General features: G+C 41.7%; 1 protein-coding gene across 21 annotated transcripts in view; it reads right to left on the minus strand.

Moving 5' to 3' along the window:
- COL13A1 (collagen type XIII alpha 1 chain) overlaps window positions 1-27,054 on the minus strand; it is a 96,119-nt gene that overhangs the window by 42,031 nt on the left and 27,034 nt on the right. For 10 of the 21 annotated variants that reach the window (XM_060274924.1, XM_060274926.1, XM_060274916.1 and 7 more), the window contains 13 exons: window positions 23,791-23,817; window positions 23,634-23,660; window positions 23,183-23,209; window positions 17,946-18,011; window positions 15,587-15,685; window positions 15,038-15,079; window positions 14,075-14,101; window positions 12,239-12,274; window positions 10,978-11,040; window positions 7,169-7,213; window positions 3,025-3,057; window positions 1,143-1,169; window positions 493-555 (listed from right to left, as the gene is read on the minus strand). In XM_060274924.1, coding sequence (XP_060130907.1) covers window positions 493-555; window positions 1,143-1,169; window positions 3,025-3,057; window positions 7,169-7,213; window positions 10,978-11,040; window positions 12,239-12,274; window positions 14,075-14,101; window positions 15,038-15,079; window positions 15,587-15,685; window positions 17,946-18,011; window positions 23,183-23,209; window positions 23,634-23,660; window positions 23,791-23,817 — 582 coding nt within the window. Of the gene's footprint in view, window positions 1-492; window positions 556-1,142; window positions 1,170-3,024; window positions 3,058-7,168; window positions 7,214-10,219; window positions 10,247-10,977; window positions 11,041-12,238; window positions 12,275-14,074; window positions 14,102-15,037; window positions 15,080-15,586; window positions 15,686-17,945; window positions 18,012-21,118; window positions 21,176-23,182; window positions 23,210-23,633; window positions 23,661-23,790; window positions 23,818-27,054 lie in introns of all 21 variants that reach the window. The other 11 variants (XM_060274911.1, XM_060274921.1, XM_060274915.1 and 8 more) reach the window with 11 other exon arrangements.

The following is a 27,054-nucleotide window of genomic DNA, read 5'->3' on the forward strand; positions in this document are numbered from 1 at the left end:
TTCAAATTAAATTGGGAAATGTGAAGAGTTAATAAGCTGCAGCCAGAGCTAATACTAATCAGTTGCGTGGATTTTGTTATCTTCAAAGTTAGCAGCTATTGCATCCTCTTATAAACCAGCATCCCAGCATACTTCCAAATCGTTCTGTCCTCCCATCATAATACTTATCCTGTTTGTTATTCCAAGGGTGAAAGCAGACACAATATATAAACATATCTCTTTCAGAAAACTGCTAATGTTTGAGTATTCTGAAATATTCTGAAATGTTTGAGTATTCTGAAATATTCTGAAATGTTTGAGTATTCTGAACAGGGGTGCTTCAAATTCTGGGTTTAGTTTTGGGCATACACAGCACACTCCACACATGTAAGGAATCAGATAAAAGCATTCTTTGGCAAGCATGAAAATGCAGCTCAAAGCAACCTGGTCAAGGTTTGGGGGAAGGACAATACAAATAAGCAAACCAAGCTCAAGCATTTGACAATGTCCTACCCTCTGCCCCCTTTTCCCTGGCAAACCTGGGGGGCCCATCTTCCCTGCAACTCCACGTTCTCCCTTTATTTGGAGGATGGGTAAGAAAAGGGAGGCAGAGAATAATGTCTGTTACGCTTGACTTGTAGTCTCCAAGCACAACATAGCCAAACCCTGAAACACCTAAAAGAAATAGCAAACTTGCTAAAACTTCTACTTTTGTTGCTGATAGCAACAACAACATAGGATTTATATAGAGTGGTGAAAACACTTCACACACCTAATCTCAGTAATCTACACAACAACCCTGTGAAGTATGCCATTATTGATGCCCTTCTATTGAAGCTTGGGGAGGAGTTCTAGAGCTAGGATATAGTAGCTCCATAGATAGATAGATAGATAGATAGATAGATAGATAGATAGATAGATAGATAGATAGATGATAGATAGATAGATAGATAGATAGATAGATAGATAGATAGAAACTTCTACAGACCCTACGGTGTTCACTTGTCTCCTGCTGGGGAGGGGAGAGGAAAATAGGGAACATCTCTACTGACCAAAGTATTCACATACTCACATCCTGATTATAACACCAGATCTCCTTAAGAGACTTAAAATAAAAGATAGACAAAGCAGACTAAGCACAGACGTTTCTTTAAGTGCAATACCTTTGTTCCTGGAATCCCTGGCTCACCCTGCATTAGGAAAAGATGGAAAAACAAACTGAGAGAGGAAGAAGAAGAGAGGAGAGGGGCAATTCTTTTACTTCCAGCACCAACAGGCAGAGTAGGTGACCATTCTTTGAAGAAGACCTCATGCCAAAGCCCCACTTTAGCTTTATTTCAATTTGCATTTACGTCTGTCTAATGGGTTTAACTAGGTCTCACACAGCTTTAAATAGACCAAAAGTATTTTATTTCAAGACTCAAAAACGGAATCTGCAGAAATACAGATGGGCAAGAGTTGTTAATATTCAAGTTTGAGGGCGGAACTAATGAAGAAAACATTGAGTTCCTATGTTTTCCTTCTAATGCAAATGTCAGTCAGGGCTATTTTCTGGGGAGATTCAGTAAGTGGGAAAGGATTTGAAGTCTTCCCTCACTTGCCGATTCTGCCCTGCAAATATTGTCCTAAGGAGGCAACTTTGGAAAAAGAGAACCGTGACTATGCAGATAGGAACAATGTTGATTTGGGCCACCAGAGCCCTAGTGCCCTTCTTTACATTCTCCCATAGAAGTGAATGGAGCACAATAATGTGCTGCTCTTGGAGAAACTCTGGTACTGACACTGGGGCTCAACCACACTTCCCTTCGGCCCACGATTTCTTGGTCCAAGAGGTTTTTCTTCTGTCCCACCACTTTCCCTGAGAAAACCTGTGGTTTACTGCTGAATTGGAACCAACGTCAATATGCATAAAACCCAAATGTCGTTTGTTCTGATTCAACAATAAACCACAGATTTTCCTGGAGAAAGCGGCAGAACAAGAAAAAAAAACTTCTTGGATCCGTGTCTAGAAATCATGGGACAAATGGAAGTGTGGATGAGCTCTGGGTGGCCCAGCTCTCACCAACAGAATTCCCAGGGAGGAGGAAGTCCCATTTGCTTCAGTGCAGAGTACAAATATACAATTCCACCCTCTGCACATATCCTACCTTTTAAAAGGAATTTTGGTAGCGCCATAAACTTACTCTGATAAGGCAGGTGCCTAGGACTCAGCTATACAGCTGCAAATAAAATGTGTGTTGCAAAGTGCATTATACAAATGTGGCATTAGATGGCAATGGTGAGCTATGGCAAATTCAATATTTTTTCAAAACTTTTTTTTAAAGCATTTCACAGCGTATTTTATATGTGTTTAGATTCCACACTAGTCTGTGAGAAAAGTTATATTATGATCATTTAAAAGAAATCACTCTAGTCTGTGTTTCTGTTTGCAACAGTGTTATAATGTCTCTGTAACACCAGCGCCTCAAGTGGGTTGTGGTACTATATTTTTGTACACCACTCTAAGCACTGGTTTGCTGGCACATCAAAGCTGCTTTAGGTCTTCTTTTTTAAAAAAGAAAAAGAAAAAAGAAGAAGAACCACCAGTGGATAGTGCATGATATGAGAATCTGCCATTGTGGCTATTTAATTAATCTGATGGATCCACATTATGAACTTCCTATGACCAGACATTATCTTAAACCTTTGCACTATGGACTAAGTGTCACTTTTTTTTTTTTTACTGTGAAGGAACTTTGTATTCATAGGATCTCTCCTGTGGATTATAATCTCTACTACATTACAAACACTAGATGTGATGTTTCTGAGTGCAATAAAAAACCCCAAAATTTAGCAGTTGAACTGACAAAATAGTAAGTAGTCATAAGGATAATTCTTTTTAAAAATGCTTTTATTAAAACAGCTCTAATCTCAGGGCTGTGCTTTGCTTTTCAGTTCTCTGCTCCCCACTATCTGATGCTAAGTTGAGAGCATACTTCTGTTTTCATCTCCTAAGAGAGCTCTACAGCCCCCCCCCCCCCGAGAGGTTAGCACTTGAAAACTAACCTTCATGCCTGCCACCGCAATTCCGGGATCCCCCTGACAGAGATAAAGGAAAGACAGGTATACTTTGATAGATGGTGAAAAAAAGTGTTTGTGCAAGAGAGTAAGTTTCAGAAAGTTTCTATTTTTTTTCTTGGGGAAAAAATTGATTGTTCTTGGGGTGGGGGCAAAGCATACCTAAGGTGTTGTAAAATGGAAGCCAACAGCCTTGGAAGATTACTAGGGCCAAACTAGATGTGACAGCAGCACAGGGCGTGTGGGGTGGATTGATTTTTGATAGCAAAGGGAGTGTGTGAATGAATCCCTTACCAAATCCACTGCTTACTTCCCTCCAGCCTCTCCCCGCAAAGACTTTTCCGATGCCAGAGCACAGATAACAAAAGCATCAACACACAAGAGTATAGGAAGCTCCCTGATACTGAGACAGACCACTGGTCCATCCAGCTCAATGTTTCACGAACTTGGATCTCCAGCTGTTTTTGGACTACAACTCCCTTTAGCCCTGACCATTGCCCATGCTGGCTGGGACTAGCAAAATCTTAAAGCTCCCATAGGACTGCAGATTCCTCACCTTTGACTTAAAGGGCCAAACTGTTGGGGGCATAGCTGCCAAGTTTTCCCTTTTCTCGCGAGGAAGCCTATTCAGCATAAGGGAAAATCCCTTTAAAAAGGGGATAACTTGGCAGCTATGGTTGGGGGCTAAGCTGCAGTTGGGAGCAAATTTTCTAAACCTAAATCTCCACCTGTGTTCCTCTTTTAGTTCTAAGAGAGGGAGAGAAAGGTGGGGCGGGGAGGGGGAGAGAGGGAGAGGAAGAGGAAGAGGAAGAGGAAGAGGAAGGTCTGCTGCTGTCACCTCTGGCTTGGCCCTAAGGGATTCCTCAATGAGGAGTTCAGTATTGGCAGACAAACTTCTCTCAAGCACAGTTTGCCTTCCATTACCAATCTTCTCCTGCAATGTTTGGTTGCAGGGAGTGCTAGGTGCATTGTGGAGCACATCACTGGTCCACATGCGCTTGGCTGGGGCACTGTGTGTGCTGAGAGGGCACCCTAGAAATCACTATAGATTGTTTGGTACCACAAAGGGGTTCCTCAACACATGCAATGGGGTCCTTCTGCAGAGGTTTTAAAACTCTTGGATCTAGACAGGAGTGTTTCACTGTTCCCTTACACTAGCATTATCAATGCATGTTTTTTTTAAGGGACCCAGGTGGCGCTGTGGGTTAAACCACAGAGTCTAGGGCTTGCCGATCAGAAGGTCAGCGGTTCGAATCCCTGCAACGGGGTGAGCTCCCGTTGCTCGGTCCCAGCTCCTGCCCACCTAGCAGTTTGAAATCACATCAAAGTGCAAGTAGATAAATAGGGATCGCTCCAGCGGGAAGGTAAATGGCATTTCCGTGCACTGCTCTGGTTCGCCAGAAGCAGCTTTGTCATGCTGGCCACATGACCCGGAAGCTGTCTGCAGACAAACGCTGGTTCCCTCGGCCTATAGAGCGAGATGAGTGCCGCAACCCCAGAGTCGGACACGACTGGACCTGATGGTCAGGGACCCCATTACCTTTACCTTATTGTTTTTAAAGAGAAAATGTGCTATTGCTTTTAGCAGAAACCAAACCTTGGCTGTTTCATAATCTTAAGGTTTTCACCATCAACTTTATTGAACAGTTTATGGTCTCATGGATGCAATTGTGCATATCTAGTATTATTTTATGACTGAGGGAAAATGTGAAGATTAGTAATGGGACATTAAGGTGGGGGAATGAAAGGAAATGTAGCAAGAATGCTATACAGCCATGGGATCTGTCAGGAGATCTTTGTACTCTGAATGACAGGAAAATAAATAATTCCTCACAAATGCAGGGGTTTTTTGTTTAACATGTGACAAATGAGTGTTTGGTTTTGTCCTCATATGTCTACCAATTACTTAACATTTGCTTTGCAATTGGATTTAGGCAAACTGTTGAGGTGGTCAAGGCACCACACAAGAAACAACTGGTTATTTTTACATATGACTTCACACGTTATCCAGGAGATTGTCAGCTACAGTATCTGCATTATGTCAGTGTATTTAAAAGAACAGTCCACATACTGTATAAAAATATTGTCCTTTGATTACTTAGCTATTTTGGCTGTTCATCTGAATCAAACTTGGGTGATCTCCGTGAAGGCTAAAGCACATATTGAGGCTGATGAAAATGATACTACAGAAAATGGCCTCCCTGTGATAAGTGACCCCACATCTGTCCATAATGGTTCCAACAGCATGTAATGCTAAACTATGTCTTAACATTAGGAGGAAAAGCCACAATGAGTCTAGGACTCTTGCATTCACCTCTCCTCTCCTCTTATGGCATAGCTGCAGGAAGGCTAGAACCTTCTGCCTCCATTTTTTATTAACCACAACTGTTCATTCTGTGCAACCATAAAATGTGGTTAATCATAGATACAATCTACGCAAACAAGCCAGGTTTATAAGCCACAGTCTGAAGCTGACTTGTTTTAGCAAACCATATTTAAGAGCATCTGAAGTATGCCCAGGTTTGAACATCACAACAAGCTGCACTTAGTCAAATAAGGAAACAAAAAATTATGAACTCCTCTTCATTTGTTTTGCCAGAGAAGGAGGGAACAAGCCAAAGGCTCACTGCAACTCAGTTTTGTAACATAAACTGTGGTTTAGCATTACATGTGAACACAGCCATAGTTTTGAAGTACGTACACCTATAAAGGCTGTTATATTGTGTCTCCACATATCCCTCCCAATGGCCTCAAGATGGCCATGGATATGCAGGATGTAATGGCTCCATTTGAAATACACTCACAAATGTTTCAGCAGGAAGAATGTCACCACTCTGATGAGCCCATGTTCAGTAGCATTTTTATGGCAAAAATAATGCCCACTGTAGACCACTGTATTTGACTGCTTCCTATTAATGACTGGAAATTATGCTAATGGGGAGCAAGCTCATCAAAGCAGCCAATATGTAACATGTAACACCAGGGCAAGGAAAGAAAGATACTGGAAGCCTTTGGGAAGGATATCAAGTGGTAAGAACTTCCTAGGCAAAAATCGCAGTGCAGATGAGCCTTGAGATGAGTGCTTATTGGCTAAATAAAGGAGGTGGCCACATTCTACATATTAGTATCTGTTAGGCTCTTCAATAAGAGCATTTGATTACAAGGGCAAGTGGTCCTAGGGAGAGAAGTGGGAACGGATGGAAATATTTATTGTTAGACATAGAATAATGGGTGCTTGGGGAGCTTAGTGCAATAGATGAACAACAAAAAGACTTGCTTGGAGAAACAGATTTAGATCATAAACCAAGAAGGGCAAACAGGTTCAAACATTGAAAGGTGTGAAGCAGATGGGGGTGGAAGAAGAGGGAGAAGGATCATACCTCTCAACTTTCTGAAACAGAAATCAGGGGCATAGCTAAAAAACACAAGGACAGAAGATGGAAATCAGGGATTCTATGTAATAACAGGTGAAAGAAACATTCAGAAATGCATCAGAGGTGAGTAATGTTTAGTAACTATGGGCTAGAGACATGAAGAGGATAAATATATATTGGGAGGATGGATTTGATTGAAGAGATGGCATGTCAATCCTTTAGCATGTAAATGAATGCAATTCCGGAGTCCTTTAAAAAAGGGTTATTCTGACCTAAAATATGTGCTGGAGTTTAATCTGAATTGCAGCTATGAATTTAAAACTAAGCACATACTCAAGTGGAATTCTTCTCCACTCCTGTGAAAGTAATAAACATTTGAACCTTGATCCAATGGCAAATCAGTCAAATTTATGCTCTCTGTTTCTGTGGCGCAAATGAAGCACAGATTGGTTTAGTGGACCACACAGTCATTGCAGTGGGTATTTTAAGGGCACCCATTTCACTTCACTTCTTTCCACAATGGGAAAACTGTTGAGGAATAGGCATGCCATTTGTTCAGCAAAACATTTCTTCCTGGTTCTTCTTCCTTTTGCTAAATAGGGCTTTGAGCTTTTTGTATTTTAAGAGTAGGAAATACATGTACAGAATACATGTAGAGAATGTTAAAGGTAATTGGTGTAATCTCTGAGACTCAGGGTCAGTTGAGAGGTATGGGAAAGGGTGGTCGGACAAGTCAGACTCCATTCCTTGCAGAATACCTGAACTCCTTGTTTTCCTGGTAGCCCTGGCATGCCCCTCTCCCCCTGGAATAGGAAAAAACAAGATAAAAATAATGAAGATGGAAGAGTGAGGGGAAAACATAGGTCCCCATATGACCTTTGTTGGTGACCTGACCACTGAAACTGTAGAAAACTGTATTCCATAAGATCTCAAGATGCTCTGAAGCTTCAAAGTAGAAGTCAACCATTGCTGTGATAATTTTTTACAATATAATTAGTAAATCCTGAATTTAGTATTAAACATTTGAAGTGTTAAAGTTATCATGATGAGAACATGGTTTTCTCCATCTTTTGCATGGGGAAAATGTCAAAAACTTAATGCCAGAATCAAACTAGAGACTGGTTGTGCCAGCAAATAAAGAATCAGTGCAGCATCATGGCTTGTGGTGTTAGGTAGTGTTGCAGAGATATTATGATAATATGTCATAGCCGTAGGGATCGACTTAGGACATTTTTGATGTCACTTCAACTGGCTGATGTTAACTACCTTCCCAGAACTTCACTGTGCTAAATTTATTACATCTGAAAACAACTTCTCTGCATGGCGGCCAAAACACAGATCAACTCTTTTGCTGTATGGGTAGTGTGTCAATTTCTCCCCAGCAATGCAAAGGATCATTTACCCTGGCATCATCATATCATGCGTTTTCCTACCACATAATGACTGCAGAAATGGGATGATGTACAATGGACCACATGGAGCAAGTGAGCCTAGAGGCTGTACGATTCAGTGATGCTGGCGTTTTGGATGACACTTCCTTGTTGTGTGTAAGATATAGACATGAGTGTCTCTCTGGACTATGGATGCATGATTGTGACAATTTTAGTTGTGCCCAGTTCCTCATTTCCCCAAACTTAACTTCAATTCACCACATTTCCACATCAGTATTCTGTTTTTTTAAAAAAAAACCTCATGAAAATCTGCGTACATATGTGCTAATTTCTCTTAATAAACACATTTTTGTTTACAATTTTTCCTAATATACACATTTTTGCAAGCAATTTCAAAAATGCAGAATGCATCTTTGAATGCCATTTTCACTAATATATACAGGCACACACACACACCACTTATGTGTGATCACTTATGTGTATACGCACAACACCAGGAAATAAATAGATAGATAGATGATAGATAGATAAACCAAACATATGTGTTCACAAGTGCCAAAAATGGGAGAAAAGTTTTGATGTTCACTAAAGCTAGCATGAAACAACGTACTGTAATTTGTTTCTGCTTCTAACAAACCAGCAGAGGGCAGCCCAGGATCTCAATTCAAAGTTTGGGGGTGGGCAAGTGCGGGGGGGGGGGGAAGAGAGAGAGAGACAAAATGCTATTCATTTCTTCCCACCAGGACAGTCTCCTGCTGGTTTCTTCTTTAAACTACAAGTTTCATGGAGCTTTGATTTTTCTTAACCATGAAATTGATGCTTCCTTCTCATCACAATCCAATTGGAAAGCCTGGATTAAGAAGATCTCCAGATCTCCAGGGTTTAATGATCTGGCTGTGCTCACAGACAGGTTGTGAAACTCTTGATGTATAATCCCTTTCACCTTGGAGAATGTGTATGTTTTTTTCAGCTGCCTGGAAAATCAGGAGACAATCTCTAGGTAGGTGTGAAGAACAGCATTGGGATATGCTAGTTAGCACTGATATTAGTTGTTAATGATTACCCACCTTCCTCTTAATATGCAACTTGCCGTTGGTTAATGACAGACCCAATGTGTGAATAACTGTGGTGTCTTTGAAAGCAGACTCACTGCAACCTACTATGAAGTCAGTCTAGGTAGGAGTCTAGGGCAGCAGTTTATAAGGGGCTGCCTTTCTACACAGTAGGTGACAGATGTCAAGTTTTCTTTCCTATTAGCACTGTAGTGCATGTATTTCTCTTGCTCATGAACACTAGGGAAGAATGGAGCGTCTGTACTTTAAAAAGAATAGGGGGGATATGACCATTAAATTATCTCAATACAAGTGCTGGGAAGCCAATTGTATTAGCATATCTTGTTTTGCACCGTCTTGATACTGTATGTGAGTGGGCAGCATATAAATACATTAATAAATAAAATTTGTCTCAGTAAGTTGTAGCGGGTACATTGAAAAGACAAGCTATCCAAATAGACATTTTTAGATGAGTTTATCATATAATTGTAGAGTTGGAAATCATATAATTGTAGAGTTGGAAGGGACCCTGAGAATCATCTAATCCAGGCATCCCCAAACTTCGGCCCTCCAGATGTTTTGGACTACAATTTCCATCTTCCCCGACCACTGGTCTTGTTAGCTAGGGATCATGGGAGTTGTAGGCCAAAACATCTGGAGGGCCGCAGTTTGGGGGTGCCTGATACTAATCCAACCCCCTGCAATGCAGGAACATGCAGCTCTCCCATACGGGGATTGAACCTGCAACCTTCGCATTAACAGCACCACACTAACCAACTGAGCTAGAACCAGCCCCTAAGACATTTAAACTGTACAGCCTGATATAGTTTGCCTTGTCTTTTGTGGATCTTGGCCAAAGTTGTAATACTTTTCTTTTAAAACACAGGAATATATTCAAAATTTATAGGCTCAATATACATTTTAATCAAATAGATAACATATGGGCATGAAATCATGTAGCCTGTCTTAAAAGGGCCCCGAGCATCAGAAAAAAAGAAAAAAAGAAAGGAGCATGCCAAACCTCAACATCAGGATCTGCCGATTTTAGAGTGGATTTGATGTGTCAGCTAACCAGACATTGTGAAGAAACCCCAACCCGTCTCGCAAGATACAGAAGGGCAAGAAATCATCAGCCAGTTTGAGTAGTCAAAGAAATGCCTTTGCAAAGAGTCAAATTCCACCAAACTCATAAAGATAGATTTCACCGTGTATGTATGTGTGCCTAGTGGAGCCAGGACATGGAAGTCTGCTAGTGGTTAATCACAACACAGATGGATATGCTATTAAATAGGCCACAGGTCTGTCTTGGGTCAAGATTTTTATAACAATACATTGTTCTGAGTAACCAGATTGACACCATGCCTACCTTCATGCTAGGCTCCCCTTTTTCACCCTGTGCAAGGGAAAACATAGAGAAGAAAATGGGGGGAAATAGAAAGGGGGGGATAGGCAGAAATAAGAAATTAGTGGAAATGAGCTGCATTGAGAAATGGATGAGAAATGAAGGGTGGCACACTTGAGAACTATGTAGATTGTAGATAGACCAAAAAAATTAAGATGGTCTGACAGAGCGCACAGTGTACACATACTTTTTTCCTTCTTCTATTGTCTCTGGCTCCACAGGTTTTTCAAGCACTATAAAACCAAGCAACTTTCTTTGACCAGAAACAAGAGCACAGAGCATCGTTTGGGCTAGAACCCAGCCATAGCATCTGTTTTCAATGCCAGGATTCAATTCTAGAACATATGAGATCAGAATAGGAGAAAGCACTGCAAAATGCATTCCTCTCACCACTAATTAATGGGAGGAAGCCTCTGCAGCAGGAATTAGAAATTCCAGGCCAGAGAGTGGTGTTTTCACCTGCCCTAGCAAAAGTGAGGCTGGGGGGGGGGAGAGTGTACCTACTACCCATCACAATGATGTCCACAAACTTTCAGGTCAAGACTGGGAAAGAAAAATATTTGCCTTAAGCCATACATATGCACAGAATTTGCTCTGGGTGCAACACCACTCCTCTTGTCAACATATGGGATGTTTATATGAACATCACTGTTGTAACACAGTGAAGTAGCAATCGGTTGAATTTGGGACATGGGAAGTTGTTAGTGCAATGCAAAAGTTACCTTTGGGCCAGAAGGACCAGGAAGGCCAGGGGTGCCAGGTAAGCCAGCCTCACCCACCTCACCCTGGGGAAAAGATACAAGGAAAGACAGGAAGGAATAGATACAGATAAGGGCCATAAAAAGTCAAGTTTTCTGGCTAAGAAGAATTATTATTAAGGAAATAGTGGGCAGTAATCTCAGGATGACACCTTTGCTGTCCTGCCTGGATGAATACAGGAAGGTATTTAAAAAAAGCAACAACAAAACATGCCTCTCCCATGTCAGTATCTACAGCCACAGCAGGCACTATAACCTCCCAGTAGTTTGATTTCACCCCCAAAGACACACTGCACCATGACAGACGGATGCCAACCAAACCAAACCAACACTTTCCTCATGTTTCACCTAACATCTGAGTTCCATGACCCAAGGCAGTGGGTCACAAGATTTAGAAGCCATCTCTTGGAAACTGCGGGGACTCAACCCTAGCACCAAAATGAACCTAATCGATTTATAACATTCAATATAACTTGCAGCACGATAAATCAAGGAAATAATAATAAAAGGACTCATTGTAAAAATAGCAGAAGTATCACAAACTCCAATGACGTGGCAAGTAAGATCAGCCATATAAGGCAAGTAGGTAAGAGCTGACCCAAACGTTTCAGTGGACTGTACCATCCCAGAAGATACATGGGGAATTGCTTCTTCGAAAGTGCTCACATTATCAAAATCTCTCTGTGTATGTTCCTGACGGTAGCTTTCTATGTGCAAGGAGGCTTTCATGTGCCCCTCTGACTCCCCTAATCAGATTCAGCCAAGGGTGGAACCACTGAAGGATTCCCAGAGTTTGTACATTTTGCGTGTGAATGTGGAGTCAAACTCATTTTTATTCCAGATAGGTGTCAAATCTTCAGGGGCTTCTTCTAGCAGAAACTGTCATAAGCGACCAAGAGAGCCTGAAAAATTGGAAACTTCTCCAGTCCCACCCTCTTGTTAACAGATTCTACCCATGGGGCATGACAGAGGTTGTGATGGCTGCAGGGGAAGAAGTCACACTTACTTCAAGCCCCAACACTCCCAGCCGAAGCTGCTCAAGGTAGGAAATGAGCAAAGTGTGATAACCAGGATATGCTTGTGTCTATGTGCATGAGTAAGGCAAGGATGGTGTATCTTTGCCAGCACTTTCCCAGATGGCTCAAATCTACATTAATGCATTTCAAACGCTGCTGTGCTTATTTCATTTTCTAGTCTTATGCTTCTAAAAAAACAACAACCATACCTTTCTTCCATGGTACCCCTGAATTCCAGGGTCCCCCTGTAAATGCCAATTGAAACAAAAACACAACAAGGATTGAGTTAGGTTGCATTCAGACTAAAACCCCTTTCCCTTTATGAACATGAACATAAGAAGCTGAGGGGGACATAGACAGATACAGGAGTCTGAAGGAAAAGCTGTGGGGTACTCATGTCCCTTGCAAATTTTTCAGCTCACTTAACTCTAATATTGGACCATTCTAGCTTTTAGGGATCTCTGTGTGACCAGATGTTGGGTATTACCTGCCCCTCTTTCGAGGAATAGAAAAAGTAGTGGCATGCAGTAGCAAGGAGAATTCTATAGTATCAAAAATATTTTCCTGGCTCCTGCCCAACACATTCAGACAGAAGCTCTTCCTTGGAAGTTAAGAAAGAGATTCAGGCAAGTAACAGGTTTGGCAGCAGACCCAGTGCTCAGGAGTCAGGATTAAGGAGTTCAGGAGCAGGCAAGAAGTTCAGAATTGGACAGAAGCAATGAATATGTCCCAACAAGTTTCTCTGCCCCTCTTGCCAAGCTTTGTAAAGCAAGGCTTGGTATGCTCACCCACAAGACTCTCTCACTTTGTAAGAATGACAATTTTGCAAGTACACTCTCCATCAGTGCAAGTTGGTCTGCTCCCATCTGCTGCCTGGTTCTAAATGACAAGGTTGTACCCTCCTGTTCAGTCACTGATGCCTCCCTGTTCAGCTTCCCCTCTCAGTTGACCAAAGCCCTCCCTAAAAAGGTCAGAGGGGAGAACCTGCACCTCTACTCTGTCTTCCAAAGTAACTAAAATCAGAGTGGAAAGGGGAGATCCCTGTTCCTTGGTTTCTTTTTCTTCCTCCTCCTCTTCCTCCTCCAGAGCCTGCCAATCCAATCTTAATTGTGCTGTGGAGCTCATTACTGATAAAGTATGCAGGTTTTAAAAGCTAAGTTTCTCTCTGTTCAAACAGCTGTGGAAGAATTATTTGGCTTCCTAGCTAGTTCCTGCCATACTTCCCAACCTCTTCTAATTGGATCTTAGTTCGTGGTTCTAAATCAGGTAAGGCCTGATTCAAAACTGGTCTTATGTGAAGGCAAGAATATGAGTAGGAGGAACACGGGCTCTTCCATGCATTACTAATTTTCACGCTAATAAACACATTAACACAAATAGGTTGTCCTTATTTTCCTATACCTTCCAAAGGTACCTGTACATACAGTGGTACCTTGACTTACGAAGACGATTCATTCCACAGCCGTCTTCGTAAGTCGAGGTTTTCGGATGGCGAAGCGCCGCTTCTGTGAATGCACCAACCACGCACGCGGCTCTGTGTAGGTGTAGACCGCATGCACCGGGCGCGGGCGGCAAAAAGACTTCCGGGGTTGTCAACTTCTGAAGTTGAAACCTTCGGAAGTCGAAGCGTTCGGATGTCGAGGTATGACTGTACACAGTAGGTTTATTCAGAACTTGTTCCTTTGCTATGTGTGTGTGTGTGTATATATATATATATATATATATATATATATATATATATATATATATTTGAGCCTGTGCTTCTAAGATGCATTAAACATGACAAGTCAGGGTCACGGATCCTTAAATAAACAAATTAATTAAAAGATCCCTACTTCTTTTTGTGTATGTAGGGTTCTCCCTTGTTCGTTCTCAAAGCATGATGGACTAACTCTCTTGTAATTAAACCATTTTGCAGAATCCCGAGAACTCAGTTTATAACCACGTTCTGGACTTCACTGCATTTCACATTTCACTCACAAAGTATTTGAAATTTTAGAGGGCAGTTTTTATATCTGGTATTTCTTCTGAGTTGCTTTACTCACCTTTGGTCCAGGAGGTCCTGGCAAGCCCTGCAGATAAAAGCATATGACATCATGAAGTAGTAAAAACCTGAAAATCCCCACAGCACTGGGCAATATGCTAAGGTCTGTACTACATTTACTTCTCCTCATACCATATATTTTATCTTTTATTACTTAAATAATGTATGCAGAAATTGTCCTCTGTAGTAAGTAAATGAATTCTAAGCCCTATATCAAGCATGCTGCATGTTGCATTATTTCTCCTTTTTAGGCCCTGAACTATTCATTTTAGGAAATGTCAGCTGATACTTCACAAACAACTTTCCATACACCTAAACTACTAGGCTATGAGATTGCAAAAAAAAAGCATTTTAGGCCCATGACTGCAGACATGCCACACCTTTAAAGCACTGTAAATCACCCCTGATAGAGCTACAATTCTCAACACCCTTAACAAACTATAGTTCCTAGGATTCTTAAGGTAAGGAGGATATGCTTTAAAAGAATTTAAAATTTATGGTGTGTATGCAGCTCAAGTCTCCCTCCCTCCCTCTCTTTTTCACAGATAATAAGCCTGTTTTGTGCTTATAAGGGCTTATCCTAGGATTAAAGCAGGTTGAGTTGAGAAAAACCCTCACTCCCAATTATTTCAAGTTAACCCTCCATCATGCACTCAAATCAAGAGGCTGAAGTTCATAGGTTTTTTTTAAATAAATAAATAAATACATCCTAGAGTTCAGAGGGGTTTTAAAATCCGAGAACCGAGTAACTGGACTTTTAGCTGATTACATTCAGACGAAGCTGGCAAGAGAATGGCCACTGAATGACCAACTCCCTCCACTGCTTGCTCACCCTTCCATTAATGCATGCAGTTGTATGGCACTGTTGAGCCAGCATTCATTATGTCCCTTGAAGGCACCGAGAAATAAATAATGTTCATGCAAGCAAATGCAGCAACTGTAAAGGAAAAGATGAAACGGATACCTTTCCATCCTTGCCGGGCTTCCCTGGTTCTCCTGCTTTTCCCTAAGGCAACACAGAAATGTGTCTTTCAGAGATGCCAGCTTGGTAAACCCTTATTTCAACAAGAGTGATTTTGACCTTTTGAAAATGCTTACTGTCCCTGAAGGAATGGTGCTGTTAGCAGAACATCAAATAGAATTTGAGGGCTTTTAAGAGTTGGGTGTCCTGCTGAGAGCGACATAATTGCATCCAGAGTGTGACTTCTTCACCCTGGAAGTTCACACAGGCTGGGGTAGAGGAAATGGCATCCTCATGTAACATGGGAGAAGATAAGAAAGGCTTTGGGGCAGCACCGTTGCAGAACCACCATGGAAATAAAAGCCAGATCTTTGGTTCTTCGGAGAACAGGAAGTATGGGAAATAAAAAAATTCCTTCAGTAGCACCTTAAAGACCAACTAAGTTTTTATTTTGGTATGAGCTTCCGTGTGCATGCACACTTCTTCAGATACCAAAGTATGGTATGGAAGGAAGTATGGGAGACAGACACAAGCAATTGAAGAGGTACTTACAGCTGGTCCAGTTGGTCCAGTTGGTCCTGGAGTCCCTGGGAGGCCTGGTGGCCCAGGTGGCCCTGGAGGCCCTTGGATTCCTGCCTGTCCCTGTTCACCCTGAGGTGCATTGAAAACAACGCTATCATCAGTGCAGCACAATGACCCTGGAGTGTGATCTACAGCAAGCAGAGGCTGAGCAAAGGAAGAAGAGCCAAGCCAAGCAAGTTGCTGTTAGTAAGTACCTGAAGGGGGTTTCCAAAACTTGGCCAAAGGGCAACGTGCGGATGGGCTTTCTGCATGGATTCCTGAATGACTTTAAAGCTCCCGTCAGAAGGAATACAACTCCCAATCAGATCTTAGGCTGGGAAAGCGAGCATCAATACTAAAGCCCATCAAACAAGCCCTTGCCATTGTTCTTAAGACTTCTCCTTCTTCTGCCCTTCCTTACAGACTTACAGACTGGGGGTTTCAGGGATGTCTGAATCACAAGACAACAGCCCCTTAAAACTACTACTTCTGTTCCATCTCACTCTCATTTCTGTTCTTACTTCTGCTGCTTCTTTTCCTATATTCAGAAGACTCCTTATAAGCTTATGTTTTCTCTCAGGCTTTAAGAATTTTGTTTGCTTGCTTTACTGATGTTGTTTATCATTTATTTTACATTGTGCCTCACCCTGGTATCAGTACCAATGAAGGGTGAGCTACAAATCCTTTAAATAAATACAATAAAAATACAATCTATTTTGGTGCATTATTATTACTATATCCACTGAATATTGCTCCTTCCTAACAGAATGCAAAATAGAATGTATGAATATAAGAACCCTGGTTGCATCTGCTTTTTCTCTACCCAACCTTGACTATGTCCTGAATTCCAGCCATTTGTTTCGTTGACTTCCCTGTTTTGTTTTTTTATACCCAGCCAAAGTGATTGTGTGAGATAGCCTGCAGTGAACTCTAACAGAACATTAAATCCACACACAATGAAACCACTTGGTGCTTAGCAAAACTTTAAAAAAAAATATAGCTCCAATTAATGGTTAAAAATAGGCATGTGACATCTGATAAGTATGGCGTTTGATCTCTGACTTACTCCCTCCATCCAGTTACATTCCAGATGAATCCTAGAGGGACATTCCAGGCTAAAAGTATTCATAAGCATACCATAATGCCACAGTAACAAGAGGCTTTGTGTGGGTTGGCATCTCACTATAGAGAACTCTTGCTGAGATGAACCATCTGCACTCATCTACACAAACACACATAATACTGTCCTCAAACAAAGCCAAGGGCACTGCGGCTGTATCCTCTGAAGGATGTTGTAGGCAGCTGAGCCAGTACTTGCCAAATGCCCATGTATAAATCTCCATAGATATACAAACTAATTCATTCCAGTGCCTTCATTCAAAGTGACATAGCTATCTCTAGAGGAGTTGAAGAGATTGTCAGCAGAGGTTCCCTTACAGTGCTACAGTCTGTCTGTCTAGGAAATCAAAGGGTGTTTGCTGTGGATGCAATCAGGATATTATTTTGTGTGGCAACTGTGTTTAGCAAACCTAACAAAACCAACACATTCCACAGTAAACATATTAAGTGTAGACACTCCTAGAGGAGCCGTGACCAATCTGATGTCTATGACACAAATCCTCAGGTAGTTAGAGATGGGTGCCTGTTTGTCACACTTTGCCAGGCCTTGAGGATGTCTAATCTAGCAAGCTGAAAACAGCTACCCTACAATGTGTTGTGGTGTTGTAGGTGTTTAACATTGCCTTGTTTTAAAAGGTCTAGTCAGTTTGCTGAGCCTCTGGGTCACCATTCTGCTTGGTAGGTCCCAGGTTGTGCAAGCTTGCCTTACAATACATGTTTACATGTTTACTGCAGGCGATACCTGCATGACACCAGTGCATAGTCTCGTGGTAAACACAGCCTCAGTATAATGCATGGAGGGCTCTTAGATTCACTTCTCCTTCTATAGTAATGCAAGTGGGATCATTTGCTCTCTCCCCAAGAAAAAGAAGCAACCCTTTTCTTCAAGTATATCCTGTGAAAACCTTGTTTTTCCTCAATAACACTCTTTCTTACAGCATCTTGTGTGGCCCTGAAATCAGATCATCAGGAAAAGCAGCCAAAATATTTCTGTTCATGCTTAGCTGCTTAAACTGAGAGGGCAAGCACACAAGTGAACTAAAACCAGCTTGTGGGGTCATTTCTGATGTACAGGCATGTCAAATGGGGGATATAACTGACTCTCTAAAGAGATCCCTGCTGCTTCTAGTTTTCATGAAACCCTCTCTAAGCAAGAAAGAAAGGAAGCTGATTAATCACCAGTCTCTGAAGGAAAAGAAAATGCTTAAAACCAGGAAAAGAAGAAGGATACCTGGAAGGTGCGTCTCTTTATGACTGGGGGTGGAGCCAGCCGCACTGAATTGAGAAGAGGCAACAGCTGAAGAAGACCGAGTCAGGAGGTCACAGGGCAAGGGCCAAAGGTCACAAGGCAAAGGAGGTCAGTAGGGCATCAAAAGTCATACAGAACAGCCAATGAAGAAAATGGAAAGGGGGGGGGAGGAAAACAATGAAAGGATGTAATGAAAGTAAGTCACAGTTCAGAGACAAGAATGAAGGGCAATGGAAAAGGTATCTGTCATTGGGAACCTTTTGGCAAGCCTCTTGAGCTCTTCTATGTTCCATTTTAATAATTTGAACATAGGCTTTGGTTTTATTCTTCAGGCTTCAGAGTACTCTAGATTTGTTTTGGTTTTTTTAAAAAAGTACTTTCTAGTTATATAACATGGAATAATAAAAAGTTGATCATGCTGTCGCCTTCTGCTATGTATCATTGCAACTAAGCATAGACACTTGCTACCCTTCACACCTGTAGTCTCTAGGCAGAGTACTTCTGCTCTCAATTTGCTTCTTGACTTGTTATTTGCACTTTTCTGTTTACATCTTACTCTTTGCTTCACCCAAAGTCACCATTCCTCATTGGTTGTTTTTGTGCTCTCCTTATTACTAGATATAGTTCATTTCTTGACCATTCTTTTTTGTTGCTAGCTAATCCCATAGCAAATTTGCTAATCACTGCAAAAGCTATTCTGATTACAACAGATATTCTCAGCAACCCATTTTTCATCCCTTAGATAGGCCCAACTGTATATCATTGAGCCAATTTATCTCCCTATTAGAGAAAACTAGTCATTATAGTAAAAGAAGTGTGCCTGCTTTTTTAAAACAAGCCCCCCCCCCAGTGAAAATGGATGTGAAGAAGGCATCTTTTAAATTTCTAAAGGGATGAATGCAGAATAAGTTAAAGACTTCACTCCAACAAGGAATCCAGCTCTACATCTTGGCAGAAGTTTCACTTCCTGCCAAGTCCAACTATAGGATATTTTTCTCAGAACTCATTCCTTCAGTGTTCCAAACATGAGCCTCTACATGGAGGTCATTTCACTCTTCAGTTTTACCATACCTGACCTCACAAAAGTAATTAGTATGCATGAGATGCATTTCTAATTTCAGCACCTTTCCAAAGTTTACTCCACATCATTCTACCTTGCGTGTGTGAGCGTGTGTATGTCTTGCCTCACAGCTGTCTCTATACGTGTCCATTTTAAATCCAAAGCCATGTGTTCCATGCTACAGATATCCATTCCACCTCACAAAAATGGCTCCAGGAAAACAAACATATCTATGCATATCTATGCATATTCTGCCTGCCAAATATTCAATGAACTGTTCCAACCACTGCATATGCTTATCCTCACTCTACAACTAGAATCACCCCTGATTTTCACTAGTATATGTGCAAGAACAATCAGGTCTTGCTAAAGCTCAAAAATGCAGATGCCTGTAATTTCTTTTGAGGCTGAGAGGTATGCCTGCAGGTCTCCCATGACAGCGACTGTGTACATTTCAGAGAGTACACTTTCTTCCCCTTATTTATGGCTGCTTGCTCTTTAGTGGCAGGCCAAGTTCCGGTCTTGTTGCAAAACTGAAATGTCATCACAATATTGCAGCACTGCAACCCAGTCATTCTGGGCAGCTTGTTAAAAAGAGAGGACATGTTGTGGTGGTAAAATTGGAAGAGCAATGGTTGGATTAAGAAGGCCACAATCAACAGCAGATCCAAAGACCACAGAGGGGCTCAGTCTGTGAATCACAGAAAAAGGCCCTGCACATTCCCTGTAATTCTTAAGAGGCGACAAAGTCAGCTGAATTTTTGGAAGCTGTAGCCCTCTTCAGGTGTTTTTCTCCACACAATCTCTGTTGTGCAGAAAGAGACACACACAGCAGAGCCATGTGCGCTTCCTCTGCCCCACCACAACACCACACACCTGCCTGTCCCCGGCACCATCAACATGTTGGGGGGAGATCTAAAGCAGGTGGGAACTGCCTGACAAACACACAGGGCGCCCTGTGAGTTGGAACCTGAGTGCTCCCGGAGGCAGCCTCTGCATGCTCAGCAGGCATATCCCCTTCAGACATTCCCCCAATGTATCAACACTGTGGGGACAGTATGGGGTGTGGTGATGCATGCAGACAAGCACATGCAGCTCCACTGGTTCTCTTTATGTGACTGAGACAGTACGGAGATAAACACCTGAATGGGACTTTCATATTCCATCCGTTCTGTGTCAGGTGTTAGATTTGAGCAAACATGACACTGAGGGAGATTTGGAATGCCATCCTTAGGTCCAGCAGTTTTCTTCTGATGCCTCACCTTTCCTAATAAGAAGCATGGGAGTATCTAGGGCAGGTATGAGGAAACTGTGGCCTGCCAGATGATGCTGATCTCCAAACTTTTATCAGCCCTGGTCAGTCAGGAATGATGGGAGTTGTAGTCCAGAAACATTAGGAAAGCCACAGGTTGCCCGTTCCAAGCTTGGTTAGAGCATGGTGCCGATAACGCCAAGATTGCAGGTTCAATCCCCGTATAGGGCAACTGCATATTCCTGCATTTCAGGGGGATGGACTAGATGATCCTGAGGGGCCCTTCCAACTCTAAGAGATTCTGTGATCTAAGAGTGCCTTTCACATGTCTTATAATCAACTGTGAAATTGCTCAGTAGAAGGGACTCCTCTTGAGGCAAGATCTAAAAACACAGACAAGACAAATATAGTGCTGATCAGGTTAAACCTTCAGCATCTCAAGTTAGGCTGGGAATGAAACCCTGGGGAACTGCTGCCAGCCAGTGTAGACAGTGCTGAGCTATATGGAACAGTGGCCTGGCTCGGTATGGCAGCTTCCTATGTTCCTAAATAAGTCTTGAGATGACAGTCATTAATGACTATTGGAAGGTGAGCTCAGGATAGTTCAGATGGCATGACTATGATATACAGAATGTTTTTCTTTACATCATTTGCCTTTTCCCACAGTGAAAAACTGAAATCTGATGGTAGCATGTATTTTATACATTTTCCTTTCCTTTTTTTTTTTTGGTAGTGTCCCACAGGTATGTTATTGGATCTTTTGCCACTGAGAACATGCAATATTGGATTCATCTCCTTGGCCTTTTGCAACAGGACCAGTTGTTAAACCCTTTCCCCACAAACCTTCAGTGTAAGGATCTGATTAGAACGCAGGGCTGCAAGTGTAGTGCTTAGGTATTCCTAGGGGGACAGTGGAGACAGAGCAACACAGAGCTGGGTCAATTTGATTCTCTATACCATCAGCAGCAAAATGAATTTCACCAACTCCTAAATCTAGTCCGAAGACAACTTGCAACCCCTGCCCAATCCTGTTGCCCTTTTTACCTGTTTCAGTTGCCTCATCTGTCCTCAAGGCTTGTATTGTGCAACACATACATAACCACTTGGTGCATTCATTTCCTTCGTTGAGAGCACAGTATCAGCTTTCCTAATTTGTTGCTTGATGGACAGGCTAGGGTACTACATAACAGTGGGGCTGGGTTTTCAGTCCTTGCTTTACTGACGGTGGTAAAGGAGGGTAACAGAGGCCAAAAAAAATCAGTCCATATGCCACATACACAATGGTAAGAAACCTATGATTCATAAATCCTAAGTATGCTAAAAGCAAGTATCTGGGCTATTTCTTCCTCTTTTTGGAAAAGAAAATAAGTTTGTTATTATGGAGCAAAGAAATTAAATGCCTTCCTTTACGATCCATGGGGGAGGGGGCATTTGAAAAGTATTGCTTAAGGGCAACGCTTAACAAAGATGGAAATTGTGACCAGTGCCCTGAGTCCATCCAAGATTTCCAGGCAGCAGGATAGGCCTAATCTTCTTGTCTAGCATCTCTCAAAGTTCAAAAATCATGAATCTGCTTATTGGTTTTTTTTAAAAAAGAAAAGCATAAGATTTTTATGACTTTAAGAAATCATTTGGCTCTGAAGTCTTTAAGAACATTTTTGGTATCATCTTGAGGCCCAGTGTTGTTTTTAAAAAGAAAAAGAGAACCTTTAAGTTCCTATAATTTTAATTAGAGTTGGAAGCTAAACTCTCAAACTTTGCTGGCTGCGGCTCATAGGTTTCAGGTTCCTCACCCCCAGAAACAAAACATAGGCTGCCGGTTAGTATAGAATGTAGCAGAGGAAGGCTCAAGGCATACTCCCGTTGCAAAGCTTTGCCAGAGCTTCTCCACCTTAATCTATTTGTTCATATCATGTGGATCATTATTATATTTCCTCTTATTATGTAGATCTCCTGTAGCTGAAAGCACCATCTGAGATGGGAAGATATAATTTATTAAATAACAATTCCAAATGTCGAACAGAGACAGCAAGCCAAGCTATTTTTTTTCTTTGTGATCGTATGGTATGGTCAAGTCCTCTTTACCCCTGATTAGTTTCTCGGTGTTTTAATATTCTGTGGGCCCTTATTTTCATCTTGATCAGCACTGGGAGAACTTGCAAGGGAGTGCAGCTGAACTCAGAGCATCGCTCAGGCAAACTATGCTTCTAATTTAAAAATAAAAAGCCCATAGCAATTTGACTGACACTGATTTTCTAAATAAATATACTTGGCTCTATGTTGTAATTATATGGGCCAGAACACACAACCAATCAGCCAGCCTTTGTTCCCTGCATTCGTCTGCCTCAGATACCTCTAAAAGGGTCATGAGCTGCATCCTGTCACCCAGGATCACCCAGGACCCTGGACAATCAGAACATCTATATCTCTCTGGGGTGAGGGCTAGATTTTGGGTATATTTATTAGGAGACTTCTCAAATGCTGAATATGAAGTATTTAAACCTATGTCCCTATAATAATTTCAGCCCCAATGTATGCCTTTCTAGCTGAAATTTCTGCATTGCAGGGGGTTGGACTAGATGACCCTCAAAGTCCCTTCCAGCTCTACAATTCTATGGTTCTAATGCAGAGAAACTGAGCAGAGCAATCCTAACTGGCAGATCTGCTAGCTAGATGGAGAAATTGGTGAAATGTTTCCCGGAAAACTCTGCACTCACTGTATCTGCCAATAAGGCAAGACAGGTAATAAAATATCTATGTGGATGGGGAGGGGGAAGGCAAGGACTGCAGGAGCCAGTGATGAACTCTAAGAACTCTTAAGTTCTTTATTTACATAAAAAACAATCCAAATAAATGAGAGATAATATGCAAGGGTCACTTTACAAACAAATAGAAGAGTCTGCTTACCCTGTGTGGATAATCTCCACATTGACCCTGCAAAAGTAGGAGATTAAAAGAAAATAGTTTACATCATGAATGGTGTAACCAAAATAGATTCATGGAGACAGGTTCATAACAGGTGCATTGCTGACTTGAATGCATCCATGTCAGTGAGGATAATGCTGATTTAAGCATCCTGTGGACTGGACTTTGTCCATGGATTCAAATGTGCAAAGGTGACATTATTTTCAAAAGCAACTGTGGATATTGAGACTATTGATTCAGGGTACATGAATAGCCTGGAGTTCCAGGTTGTTTCAGCTTCCAGTTTCTAGAAAAACCTGTTTTAATGTGAGTTAAAATCCTCTTTAAGGATATTAGCCTGCCTTGAACACAGGTATTTCTAGAAACTGAAACCCAAACCAACATGGAACTCCCTTTTTTATTGTAGGTAGAATGTTAATTCTGCTAAGCTCACCTTTTCTCCTTTTTGTCCAGTGGTTCCCTATAGAAAGCAGAAGACAAATATAGAGTCATGTCACATATATAATGGTGATAGTAAAGGTAAAGGGTAAAGGTGATAAGGAATGCCAAAAATAAGTGTGAGCAGAAAGTATGTACAAATAATTACTTACTGGTTGTCCTTTGGGACCAGCTGGGCCCTTTGAGGGGAGAAAAACCCAAGCAGAGGTTACATCGAGCGAAAAACAACGTGAACAATATGAGGAATACGACAGCACATGATGTAAGTTTCAGTTAAAACTTTGGCATTACAGACAGGAAACATAGGCAAGCTGTAACTCCCTTTTGTGATAATTCTCACCCAAACCTTTAAATTCCATAATCAGGTATCCTTAGAATCCTCCAAGTAACATATATTAATTGGGCCTGTTACAGATGTCATCTACTCCATGTGCAGATGTGGGAAATCTTTCTTTCATGGTGATGCTGTACATCAATTAAATATCCTTACAGCATGTGGAGTCCCCATTGGGAGAGACTATCCACTAGTGACATAATTACCAGGAACATTCAGCAGTGTGGGCAGTGGGATGCATAGTCTGTTGGGGTAGCATCACCAAAAGTAAGGATGGGGGAGGAATTCAGTTCTGTTTGCATTTAAAGACGACAGATTCACACTTTTCAAAACAATACTGTGTACCGAAATGGATATCCTAAGAAAGTTGGACTTATCCAGATTTTGCACAGCTGCTCTCCAGCCAAGCAATGTGACAAGAATGTGCAGACCATGGTAAAATGTGCACATAAATGCATATATTGGTGACAATAAATAATCAGATATGCATTTTGCTTCAAAGAATATGCACACTGAGCAAATATGCATTTAGAATGCACATGAGAAATTTGCACAAAAATGCTGACAAATTTTCTGGAGGGCTTAAAAAAATATTCCGATGTAGAAATGTGGAGACTGATTAAGAGTGGAAAAGTGAGAAACTGAAAGATACTGAAATTGACAGATTAACCCATTCCTAATGCAGGAAGAGTAAAAGCTTTTTCACACATGGGACAAATAAGTCTAAACTGTCCACTGCTTCTTGCAGAGTGGAGGATGGAATATTAGCTACTTCACAGCAGGGCCCTGACCTGTGAATGACAAGTGTGAAATCCACAGTGAGGTGGAGGTCTTATTGTCTTGCCAGCAGGTGGTGGCTCTGGCTCAACACCACTGCACCCCTTAATCCAGTTTGCTAAGGTATGCTGTGACATGTGCACACGTCTGGTGAAATGATCTGGGTGGCTTATAAACAAAAATAACAGGTGCCCAATTAAAAATAAAATCAGCAGCATTAGCCTATTAATTAACTAAAAGAAAGCAACCAAAAAGTAGCAAAACAACAGCAACAACCCACATTCAAAGTAAAATAGAGTCCATCAGCTAGACCAGCTAGACATTCAAAGCACAATAGTGTCCAGCAGCTAGATCAAGGTTTTCCAGCTGTGTTGGACTACAACTCCCATCATCCCTAACTAGCAGGACCAAGTGGTCTGGGATGATAGGAATCGTAGTCCAAAAACAGCTGCAGACCCAAGTTTGGGAAACACTGAGCTAGACTAATAAAAATCAGGCCATGATGTGAGATGTGTGCTGAATGTCTTTTTTACATTCTCTTCAGCGATAAGATAGTGCTGACATGGCAAACTTATCTGGAGAGGGATCTGCACACATTTTTTACAGCAACAACAGGGCATGGCCTACCTCTCATTTGCACACTATTCTGTGATATTTTGGCATACCTCAGGCTCTGATGCCCATTAGGGATACAGCTCTCTGAGGAAAAGTGATGCAGAAGTCAGTTGGAGCACAGCCATAGGCTTTAGCCTATTTAAAATCTTTTGTGCTTGGCCTCTTCCTTTCTGATGTTTGGGATGTACTGAAAATATGCCTGGTGGAGACTTGCTCCACCTGTGACTCAGTGAGCTGAACACAGACCACCAGGGGCTCAATAAAACTGTCTTTGGCGCCTGCCTGGAGCTCCCCCCCCCCAAAAAAAAACATTTTGGTTTTCTCAAACACCTGGATGGCCCACACAACACATGCCTGGTGGGCTGTGTTGACATAGAGGGTCACAAAATATATGCATACTGCCCCCAAAACTTAATTTAAAAGAAAATCTCACAATCAATTCATCAGATACAGAAAGCATGACATGTTTCAGCATCTGCCTGCAACAAATAATGTAGTGAAAATATACTATATTAACAGAGTGACAATTAATTTGAACAGTGGGGTTAAATTGGATTTCTGCAGGCTCTGGGCCAAAGCAAGCAGAAGCTTGCCAGACCACAGGCCTGTAGTATTTGATAGATTGTAGGGTGGGATTATTTCATTAACTCAGAGAGGAAGCGAAGTATACACTATATCCTGTGGTTCGCTCTGCTTTAGACACAGGGTAAAGCTCCAGCTTCGCAGAAAATAAAAGCATGATTCGAGCAATCCAGGAATCCAAGCATAAACTGAAATGAGATACTTTGTAAAACAGGGCCAATACACACAGGGTGGCAGCAGAATTAACAAGGTGGATAAAATTTATGGACCAGGAATTTAGTATGTGAAAGTGTGTCCAGTTACAAGCAAGATAGGCTAAATGGCCTGTATCTGGCTATTACTAACTCTGCTTTCCAAGTTATTGACTTGAATAATTTTGTGAACAGTTGATTTTCAAAACTGTGTGGGTTCCCTGACAAGTATTTCTGGGGTTTTTTTTAAAAAAAGAAATCTGGATAATGAAAACAGGATATCCTAACACAGTTTCTCAGCACTCAACCCCATTCATCTCAAACAGCACAGTTCCTCCCTCCCACCCTAACCTTCTATTAAGTACTTGTTAAGTTGGATGGAGGAGGGCTGGAGTGATGTGGAGCTACCATCTGATGGTGAAACAATCTGATAACCCAGTTCACCATGCATTTCAGGCTTGCCAATCACCCAGCAAATCCTCCTGAAGGTCCTAATTATCCCAGTGTAGCTTAAATCTGAAAGGACTTAGCAAAGCAGTCACAACAAGGAACTGTAAGCACAAAGGCAAATTAAGCTAGCTAAATTCATGGTGACTAGCATTATGGAAAGGAGAGGGATACCTTGGAAATATTGCGGGTTTGGTTCCAGACCATCAGAATAGAAGTGAATATTGCAAGAAAGCGAGTCACACAATATTTTGGTTTCCCATTGCATATAACAGTTATGTTGATACTATTCTGTATTCAATGAAGCCAGTGCCTCCTGGCTGCAGGGTCAGGAGGGGGAAAACCTGGCTCCAGTCCTACTCACTCCTGTGGCCAGAAGAGGGACGGCCGTGGTTTGCCTGGAAAATTTCACTTGATATTAGATGTAGTACTCAGGGCCGTCTCAAGCCGGTTGGGCGCCCTGGCGCGGA

Source organism: Zootoca vivipara, chromosome 5 (assembly GCF_963506605.1).
Source record: "Zootoca vivipara chromosome 5, rZooViv1.1, whole genome shotgun sequence".
Lineage (NCBI taxonomy): Eukaryota > Metazoa > Chordata > Lepidosauria > Squamata > Lacertidae > Zootoca > Zootoca vivipara.